This window comes from Corvus brachyrhynchos, unplaced genomic scaffold (assembly GCF_000691975.1).
Source record: "Corvus brachyrhynchos isolate BGI_N302 unplaced genomic scaffold, ASM69197v1 scaffold56, whole genome shotgun sequence".
NCBI lineage: Eukaryota > Metazoa > Chordata > Aves > Passeriformes > Corvidae > Corvus > Corvus brachyrhynchos.
In genome coordinates this window covers 5,250,679-5,261,750 of record NW_008238664.1, presented here as the reverse complement: position 1 = coordinate 5,261,750, position 11,072 = coordinate 5,250,679, and the positions used below count along the sequence as shown (strand labels likewise).

The 11,072-nt window shown below is 38.9% G+C and overlaps 1 protein-coding gene across 6 annotated transcripts in view; it reads right to left on the bottom strand.

The window, feature by feature from the left end:
• GRAP2 (GRB2-related adaptor protein 2) overlaps nucleotides 1–11,072 on the bottom strand; it is a 106,628-nt gene that overhangs the window by 26,660 nt on the left and 68,896 nt on the right. The window contains exons 1-2 of one of the 6 annotated variants that reach the window (XM_017737988.1): nucleotides 6,008–6,103; nucleotides 5,367–5,503 (exon numbers count right to left, since the gene is read on the bottom strand). The exons of 4 other annotated variants lie outside the window; for them this stretch is intronic. In XM_017737988.1, coding sequence (XP_017593477.1) covers nucleotides 5,367–5,467 — 101 coding nt within the window. In that variant the 5' untranslated portion in view covers nucleotides 5,468–5,503; nucleotides 6,008–6,103. Of the gene's footprint in view, nucleotides 1–5,366; nucleotides 5,504–6,007; nucleotides 6,104–11,072 lie in introns of those variants that run through there. One more of the 6 variants, XM_017737994.1, reaches the window with a different exon arrangement.

Here is an 11,072-nt window from a genome sequence, read left to right as displayed (position 1 = left end):
TGAATCGTTTCTTTTAGCACAACTGTCGAGCAGCTCCTTCTCAAGCCCTCCAGACAAACAACTAAAGTATGAAAAATGTAGCCACTTCCTTCTATACTACTTTATTTTAAATCTCCTCATACCTTATCTTGCTAACTGCCTCTCAGTTTCTCTCATCTTTTCTTGGTAAACTTCAGCACTGACTGATATATGGTCTACTGCAAGTATGTGGTTATCAGAAAACCAACCCTGTTCCCACTGTGCCTGTGTGTGTATGCAAGCAAGGGATCTGCTTTTGTATACAGGTGGAGCTTGCACTTTGTGAATTCATAAAATTGAGGGCTGCAACAGACCACTATGATCAATACACCATATCAGTACACCAAATGAACTGTGTTCAGCGTATTTGCACTAAGATTGAAGGTTCATTGAAGGATAAATGGATACAGGGCAGAAAAAGAGAAAAATGTACACCTCTGAATTTGTTCCGGAATCTATGCACATGTACACACACCTGCTTTAATGCAGGTGTAGCCCTTTACAATCTTTATCCTCTGAGATCAGTCAAGAGGGATCAAGTGGGCATCTGACCATGTTTGGGCTCTGTGAAATCCTGTGACTATTATTCTAAAACTGGTCTTTGGTATAATTTCAAGTACCTTCAAATCTTCTCTGAATCACACCAGCTGTGAACAGCTCTGGGGAATTCTGCTAGCTGCAAGTCAGACAGAGAGATACTTCTCAAATCAATCATACAAGAGACTGGGATGAAGAGTAATGACATATTTCACACATTTATGCTACCAGGGAGGACTTTTCAAAAGTCACTTCCAAAGCAAAAGAGTAAAAACAGAAACAAGAATCTGGTACTATCAGATTTGATTAAAAACAACCAGCCACAGGCAATAAAACCCACCTACAACTAAATACAGATACTCCAAGGTGCTTTCCTTGTATTTGGGTTTCAAAATACTCAAATTGGGAAAAGAATACAAAACTGGGAAAGAATACTCACGATTCCTTATTTCCAGCTTTGACTGTCAGAGAGAGGATTCAAAAAAACATAGTTTCCAGCATGCTGTTCTGTAAATCTGAGCTCTTGCACTGTAACTAAGAGCTGAGGAATTCTGGTGTTCACGCAGGTCTGCATATGAATACACACTGGATGTGCATGTGAATGTTAACTTCCCTTTATCTACTCGAAGTCAGGCACTTTGAAACGTGAAAGGGAAATCTAGGGAGAAAACCCGTAAATATTTGTGCTAAAATAGGAGTAAGTTCACCTTATGTCGTTTGTTCATTTCCACAGCGTTTATGAAACTCCTCTTTTCTATGTAAAAGATGAAAGATGCAACAGAAGGCTATAATGTCTTCTGGGCCTAGCACAGCCTAGAGAATTCATTACTAAGGCATTAATCCAATCTAGTAAAAATAGTTTTTAATCTTGGACTCTGTATAGGAGCAATACATTTGAGTGGGATATGTGAACAAAATGCTATGAAAATCTGCTTGTATATACAGCTGGGTACAAAATACTATGTTTCCAATCAGCTACTGCATGTTTCTTTGATAAGGCCAGCTGATAAAAATTTGTGTAAAATGGGAAGAAGAGCAAGGTCAGTGATGAAACTGTTATTTTCCTTGCCTTTTTTTCTTTTTTCATTTTTGTAAGATTAGTCCTGTCATCACAGATAACTGTGCAGAATCCGAAACTCCAGTACTAAAATTAAATGGTGTGCCAACAGATATGATTTTGCACAAAGGTAAAACTACAATTAGCTCACTAAGAAAAAGTAAAGTTTCTTTGTCTTTTTAAAGATAAACCCATTTTTGTACAAAATTTCATGTGACTGCACAGTTTGCGGGATTTTTTTTTACAGAAGTTTGCCTTGCCTCTTTTACTTTGTATATTTTTCCTCTTGTCTTGTGCTTTTATGAAAGAATGAAATACAAAAGTCTAGTTCAACATACACTTAGCTATGATATTGTAAACACAAACATGGGAAATCTGGTAACTAGGTTTTCATGGTGCTCTTATCTTGGATGTTATATGTAATTGCAGCTCAGCCACCTTTGTTCTGCGAAGAACTGACAAACGGATACACATACAAAGCCTCGCATTTAGGTAAGGACAGAGCAACTGAAATGCTACTAGTAGAATCTGTGTTGTGGTATAATGAGCACGGTTGTGATACCTTCATTGCATAATGGCCCAACTTGCATATTTTCCTTTGGAGCCTCTTTGCTGTATTAACTATATTTTTTCTGCTTAATGGGTCTTCACAGCTCAGCTTCCATTTAAACACAGAACCTCTTTTACAAGGCCTAAGTGCTACAAAACCACCTTTCTATAAATTAAAGTCAGCCCATTTGTATCTGCATTTGGGAATGGTTCTGAAAGGGTTTTAAAAGAAATCAATTACAATAATTCATACATATAAAGATGCAACTGCCAACAGTCAATCCAACTTTTCTTCTCGTTATAAGATAAGTGCGAATGCCAGCTTGTTACTATTCCTGGGGTTTTCTCTGCACAGTGATTGTACCATTTTAAGTAGAAGTGTGGAACATATTTCATGTTTGTCAACGCATTTTTTAGTTCACTTGGATTATGATACCTCTGAAACTGAAGCGCAGCAGCAGTTCCTGAATGATTTACCATGTAGACATTTTTACTCTGAATTAGGTACAACTCATTCTTGTTTACCTCAATCCAAAATTGAATTATATAAAATCGGAATGGGTTCTTATTATTTGGAATAAAAACACCCGGGTCATACCTTAATGTAAGAATATTGGTTACTGAACTAACATGTAGACTGAAACTTACTTAAGCACAAAAAGTTGTTTATAGGTAGATCAAGTCTGACATCCTCCATTTCCCCTTCCCACAGCATGGGCACCATCATGGCAAGGAGGTTCATTGGAACCTCTCTGCATAAACCTTGTACACCCTGCAAAAATAATCATGGTCCCAGTCCTTCAGAGAGCAAGTAATCAATTGCTGCTCTGCAGCAGGGAGGCACACAGCCTTCAGACTACTCAATAGACTGCATGTGGCAAAAAGGGAACACTGTGCAAAGGGTGCGAATGAGTCATTCGACATTTCAGGTTGACTGAAGTCATTCTGCTACATTTATTTCCAATCTTGATGTGCTATCCACACTTGCATATTAAGCAGGATGGGAAGAAAGAGATTCAAATTATTTGCTACAACACATGCATGGAAAACAGCAGACTGCATGTGTGTGAGAATGAGAGATTATATGCATGAGTGGGTGAACACAGCATCATGGGAAGCGCCTTTTCTACCTTCATACAGGAGCAGGCATTCTACATGCAAGCTTGAACACATCTCAGCAAAAGTATGTTTGAACCTGTGTATCTCTAGGGAACTGATTATAAAGGAAAGATGTTCATTTGCAGCATGCCTGAATAGAGGAATAGAGGTCCCATGAGCAAACTTCAGGTGATGTGTGTTGTGTTTTCTTTGGCAAATACAAATCTGAACAAGCTGGTCTGTGTACACTTGAAGGGTAGGTATGTGTGCTGTGTGCATGTGGGTGACAAGGAGCACCCAAGAGCATGAGCAGGTGTCAGCTGAAGCTGGAATTTATACATTAGTCAAACATCATTAGCAGTGAACCACTTACTTAAGAGATTTCCATGGAAAGAATACATGGCAACCTCTCAAAATACGATCTGGCCTAACACTATGCTCCTTCACTCCTGCTCGTGCTTCCAGTTTAAAGCACAAGTTCACAGGTAGCCTGATTTCTTATAGCTCACCCCCAAGTCTGTTTGATCCTTGCATATTCAGCAACTTCAAGCATTAAGCCATTTGAAAGTACAGGCTCACCTCTGAGGCTTAGGAGCCTCAGTTCATGCACTTGGGTTTGAAACTCTGGACAAAGACACTGACTCAGCTCTCATTTAAGAAAAATGTACCTTTCCATATGGAGACAGATTCTGGTGAAATGCCTCACAGGAAACATTTTCCGAGCATGAAGAGGCAAACATACTTCATGAGATATTCAAGTCCAAGTGATACGGACTCAGTGCTTTAAAAATAAGATAATCTCGCTGTGAATATGGAATCATTGGGCCACACACGAACTAATTCTTGAGAAGATGAAATATTAGTTGGGTGGGGCAAGCAAAGTGGTGAAATCTTGCTTCAAGCTAAAAACAGTCTGGCTTGGTTTTGTACAGAGCCAATGATACATTTACATCTAGAAGAACAGACTTGCAGCATGCTGCATAGGTAAAGAGCACCACCAGGATCTGTGTTGTGGGGTTTTTTTTTTAATGTGTAAATTGTTGTGTCCTTGAAGTTGTTAAGATTTGCTGACTGCATGAAGCACTGTAGATCCCCCCCACTATTCTGCAATTTATTGATAGCACACTCAATTAACCTTGGTGAGAGAATACAGAATGGACATTGTCTCTCTCAGTTTCAGTCATTTTTTGCTCAGTGACACAGTTTGCATACAAACCACTGAGGAGCGGTACTTAAATCTCCAAGTAAAAGTGCTTTAATGAAAACAAAAGTGCACATTCATGACATTTGTATTCGTATTAAGCCTTGTATGCTTCATTATCTGAAAGCCTAAACACTGGACCTAGTCATTGCAGATTATGTCCCATTAAGTAGTGAGTGCAATTCTAGTTCAAAAAGTTTAGAGAAAATGTACTCTTAGATTTGTTTGGCTGGCAACTGCACACATATTATTGCAATTCCAGTTTATCCACTGTGCTTGTATTGGCTTTGTACAGAAGATAAAATTAAATGAGATGAAAATCCAATTTTTATTAGTGAGTCCACTTCAAGGCACACTTCTTGAGGAAAAGGTCTTAGCAAGCACTGGAACTTGTGATGCAGTTACGGGAGACTCCACACCAAAAGCCTTTGTAAAACCCATGAGAGTTCTAAACAGCACTTGGAACCCCAGATGTGCTGAGGATATCACAGCACAGGTAATCAGGGCAGAGGCACAACATGATCTACAACAGCTACAAACCAGTTCACAGATCCCCTGAGAACTGGCTTTGGTCCTATCAGCTCACTTAAGCATGAGAGTACGATTGTTTTACCTTGATTTTGTTCTCAGACTGAGAAATGGGTGTGTACATATTTAAAGAAGCCAGGTGTTACATTCAACATCACATGATGGTCTATGAGGAGAGGAAAATATGCTATTTTTTCCACAACACAATAAAACATCATGCACAGTTGTTCCTACGAGATATGCTCTAGAATACACTGTGCTGGTATCAGTGTTATCATCTAAAAATCATCTCATGAAGAAGAGTTGAAAGAAAAAAAAAATCAGGAAATTGATATCTTACTTGTTGAACTTTCTTGTATAGTCTGTTGGACTACTTACTGTAACTGTGTTACATCTTTTCTCCTTAGCCTTTCACTGTCTTTCCTATCCATAAGGCAAATTACTTGAGGCAAATGGCTTTTTTCCATAGGGTGCTCCATAACAAAAACCAGTGGGTCAGAGCTGTCTATGGAATCCTACAATAAAGAGATGAAAAGGGATTTGTGGTGATCCTGCAGTTTAAGCCCCCGCCCACAGCAGGGTTAATTTTGAAATCACACAAAATGAGAATGTAACCTCATCTTTCTACAGTGACTACTCTAATGAAACACAAGTCTCATTCAGGCAATGATATAAATTGTACACATGCCTAGAACAAAGACATATGGAAATCATTTAGGTAGAAGATCTGCATTAAATTATTTGAGATTTCCTTTTCCAATATGCATTTATAAGATGGTATTGACTGCAGTGTTAGACTCCAGTTATAAAGCACATATTATCAAAACACACTAAAATGAGGCGATCATTACAATCATTATTTCCTGACTTCGGTGTGCTGAAGACCCTCATAATGTAGTTTCAAAAATCTGATTATTTGTAGATGGAATTCAGGAAACAATGCAAAAGAGGAAAGAAGGATAAAATTCCAAACTGGGAAAAAAAAAAATTACTTTAATAGGTACAGTGGAAAACACTACCTGTCATACAGCCTTCAAGAAGGTGTTTGTCTTCTACATACTTAGAAAGTCTTCAGAAGAAAGCTTTGAGAGCCACAAACTGTAGGAACTGTGAAGCTCTTGCCCTTTGAGATGCATTGTGAATGTGGTAAGGGCTCTGCAGTGGGAAAACTGCCAGTGGCAGGAATTACTTGTCACAAGACTTAAACAAGGCCCTGCTACAAGGAGACTTAACACAGCAAAACAGGGATTAATGTGATTACTTCCATGATGAATAAGATGATTTTTTTCCAAAATTTATCAACACTGCAATTCTGCTTCCATATGAAAAAAAAATCAAAACCCTATTACACTCACGGCACTTCCATTTTCTGCTCAGGTCTCTATCAGTTTCTTGCACTTGTATCTACTTTACTGGCATTCAGATTTAAGGATTGCAACGTTCAGATTCATTACTACTGCATATCTTGCTACATTTGATAACGGTAGGCTGTCTCTTTTGCCTTGACAGATGAGCCTTGCTTTTTAGTTTAGCTTTACAAAAATGATTATACTTAATAAAGTGATCATCTTTGTAAAAGAAGCTAATCTACAAATATCCAGAAAGCATTCACTGAATTTTGGGATACTCTTTTCTTGGTTGCTCCGTCTGATGGTGGTTGGACTTTGCTCATCTCTACAACTTAGAAAGGAAAGCGGTAGATGCTCAGCCCTTCCGAAGCTTGAGTCAATTAAGCATCTAAGATTGCAGAGCAGAAGTTGATGCATTCAAAACTACTTCCTAAAAATACCATGCCAAGATTTAGACTGAAAAGGAGAACAACATTTCAAAAGAACATTCTGCTCAAAAGTAAAAAGTATTTCAAGCAATAAAGTTAAATTAAACATAAAAACAAAACCGTTCGAAACAGCAGTAATTCATTAGGAAAATAACCACTGCTCACTTCAAGAGATTCCCAGTGCATTTCACAAATTATGAATTATATTCAGACTCACATTGTGTCTCTGGTATCCTGATAGGCTCCATCGGGGTGGGGATGCAGCAGTGCTGGGCACAGACCACACACTGCTGTATAGCTTCTCCCTGATGTGTTTTAAAGAATTACAGCTGTTCCTTTGTCTTCACTTGCTAGAACTACCCAGCACTTTAATTAAGATGCCCTATTATGAGCTCTGGCATTTTTTCCCGCATTGAAAATAACACTTCTCTGGATATGCCTGGTATGGGTTAGCTGAACTGGTAAGTCTGAATGTTAAAATATGATGACTGTGTCCTTTGACCCCAGCTTTACCCTGGAGGGCACCTCTAGTTTGGTTGCTGCTTTCCCTGACTCTTTATTCCTTCACCTAACAATGAAATCCATCCTCCAGTGCTTTTCAGCAGTGCACAGCAGGTTAGGACCAGAAGCAATAACTGCCCAATTAAAATCGAAATGTCAGATATGCAGAAGGCAAACTGTAATCAAACTGACCTGCCTGGGTTACCAGGGCAAAATGCCTTCAGGCTTATGCAATTAGCGGAAGGATAATTGATGACCACAGGCAATCAACCTACAGATGTGGGTCTCATGTGCAAGAAATGTGCTTGGGCACATCATTCAGTATAGACTCAGAGAAAAGGGCTTGACTTTGTTTGAGTCACTAAAACCACCTCCTAAAGCACTGAGGGTTTCCTTAGAAATCTCCCCGAAATTACCAGCTGAAATCACAAAGTGCTTAGAAGACTCAAAGCCGTGGTCACAAGTGTGCAACCATTCCCAGTGTCTCTGTAAGTTATGGTATGCAAGGAATGGTAAAAACTGTTTAGCTGGTTGTGGAGAGGAAAGGATCCTATTTATTACTGTAAGATGCTTAAAAGCAGGTGTGGGGAGCTTTAAGGCACTACCAAAGAGACAGAAATCAAGCCAGAAAAAGGAATTTTTATTCTGGAGTACTGAAACAACTGCCCTGGGACAACACTGGGAGAGAGTTCCTCATCCAAACAAGCCCTTCATCTTTCCTCCCTTCTACTTCCCACTCTTCCTTTACCCATCTCCTTAGAATGTGAGCTTGCTGAGGCCTGGGTTTTCCTTCTGCTATGACTTTTGCATCTCAAGAACTGATGTGCTTAGTTGGTTTTCTTTTTCACATCAAGACAGCTACTGCTTAATAAATTCCCAATGGAATTATTACCTACCTGTTAGAGGTACACCTCCAAGGAGGCATATTGCATTGGCCACAGCTAGCCACAATGCCATGAAATCACCTGTGCCTTCTCTTCCCTGAGACTCCATACTGAGCAATACGCCTGGTGTAAACCACTTGACTACTAAAGCACTGCTTGTTTTTGGCAAGGAAGATATAACCCTTAGGAGTCAGAGCATCCAATGTCAACAGCGTCTGAATGTCAGTTGAAGCTTTTCTGTAAAAGAACTAATTAATAATAAAGCTCAGGATGCTTTAAGAACTGACCCTCAAAAGCCCTGGAGATTTAAGAAAGTATTTCTAAACCCATTCCCCAGCTGCAGTTATTAATTAATGATTAATTTCTACAGCCATCATCTTGTGCTTGCTTCAACCCTGCTTGCTCCAGTGACTTCAACAGTCAAGGGGAACAGTCAGAACAATGTTGAAAACTAGTTAAAAAACAAAAATAAAATTAATTAGTATGTACTACAGGGGTACTTGCCATGTCTGTGTACCTTCAGCTGATCTGAGTTTTGAACTTAAAATACAGGTTCAGTGGTTTTCCTATGTATGAGAAGCACAGCAGATATTAAGAATTACAGCATTAACTCTACGGGCACATAATCAATTTCCTGAGACGTTACACGGAAATCTATTAATTAATTTCCTAAGTAAAATTATTCTTAAATATGGGTTCTTTAAGAAACTTGACACTTTGGGTTTGCTCTTTCATTTGTTTTTATAGCCACAATAATGGAATAATTGATCCAGATTTTTAGTCTACTTAAAGATCACAGATATCTTGTGTAGACAATACATGATGATTTTTTCCAATTTTTTTTTTACCTTTATGATACTTTTTATTATAAAATTTCCCTTCAAACAACCCCTGGAGTTTAATTTATTCCTTCAGATGATGCTACAAATGAAGCTTTCAAGACACCTGAACTGCCCACAGTTAGAATGGTCCTTTCAAAATGTTATTTCACACCAGGATTCTCAGTAGACAGAAGAACCTCCACCATCTTTCCGCAGGAACAGTTGGCTTCACTTCTGTTGGAAACAGAGAGAAGCAGCTGCTGCTCGGAATGAGGAAACTCTGTGAGCAGCAGTGCCAGCCCCACTGAGAACTGCCTTGCTGTGATGTCGTGGGAAAGGAAAAATATTTTCTTGAAGATCATTTAAAGCTAATCTGACAGCACAAACATGCAGAGAATATCACTAGTGAATGGGCTTGTTACAGCAAATGGAGAAGAGAGCATTAAACCATTCAGGCACATAGTACAGGTGCCATACCTGGGGTACAGGACATAGCAATATATGCTATGTCAAATCAGTAGGCAAAGGATGCAGGTGCTGCACATGGCCTCTGCTGAGGGTAATGACATGATTATGACAACACTGATGTAATTTTTTGCAATGTAATATTGCCTGTTGTTCACCCCCTTCTACTAAGAATGTAGCAGTACTTGATGGCTTCAATGAATTAAGATTCATCTTCTGTCTAAGATGGGTAAGTATTTACAGACTCAGTTCTCTTTGAGAGCTGAGTAAATTGGGAGATTTTTTTTGTTTTGATGGATGTAATCTCAGAGATCTGTTACACCATTAGAATTATCAAGAAAGTGCAGTCCAAGCAGTGTAATGATAATACAGCTTGAAACTTGATAATACTACTTGAAACTGTAAACTAATCTCCCTGACAGAGTTAGAAAGTGTTTGTTCCATCCCCGTGTAGAGCTCTGCACACTTGGTTCATAGAGGGTTCGGTCACCTTTCTCAGAATCAATATTTTTGACCACTACTAGGGAAGAGTACTGGGTGTGACAGACAAATGGTCTGGTGTGGTACAGCAAGTGCCATGTACAAACAGTGAGAGAGATGCCTCCAGTGTCCTGGCTTTAGACACTGTACACTTCACATGAAAAACAATTACCAGAGCCCGATTAACACACAGAGACGATTTCAGAAGTTGGTCCACATCCTAAAATAATCCCTGTTTAGATTGCAAGGTTATGGAGAGTTTCTCCTGCGCCAGAACTCAGTTGTATCTTGGAGTGCCTATGACCTGGAAACATGATGGCATTTATGTAGCTAGATTTTAAAAATAAAAAAGGAATGCCAGAGTTCCAAGGGTTTAAGTTTGTACTCTATGAGTTACTGGTAGATTTTTCATGATGAGATAAAAAAATAAAAAAAAATTTGGGGAACTGGAAAGGAAAGACTAGAGAATGTAAGGCATTCAGTGCCTCTGGGGGAAAAAATGGCATGTTATTAGTACTGTACACTGCTCCAAAAAAATAAAGCCATATATAAAAAAAGACTGAGTTAGGGAGAGAGAGGAAGGATGGATCTTAGAGTTCCGAGAGAGGTAAAAAAGAATTTCATTATTGCACATGATGTTCATTTAGGCATTCAACTAATTTTCTTCTATCTCATAATATTTTGCAGTACTGACCTCTGATTTTAGTGCCAGGATAACTTGTCCATTCGTAGCAAGCTTATTCTGCAAAGATAGTCCCTCCCGCTTAGATATTCTTTAAAATGTACTTTAGTACAGTTCTCCAATTAGCAGAACAATAATATAAAAAAAAAATAAGGCTACATGAAGAATTCAGACCCTTCCAAAACACTTTTTTTTCATTCTCATCTATCTGAAATCCTTCTAAAAACAGTATTGACAGGAACTATGCTTCAGACATCACATTCTGGGCTAACGTCAAAAGAAAAGAAAGATGCCCTTCCTCTCCACCAGATTCCCCAGCTGGGTAAGTTCAACATCCCTGGGACAGTAGTGATCAAACATCAGAAGCATTTGAGTATAATATCAGCCCCCTAAAAGGGCTGTCTCATGGGAATTAGTCTGTGTCTTGAACCATGAAAATGACAGTACACACATTTGTTAGCCTAGCTGATGTCA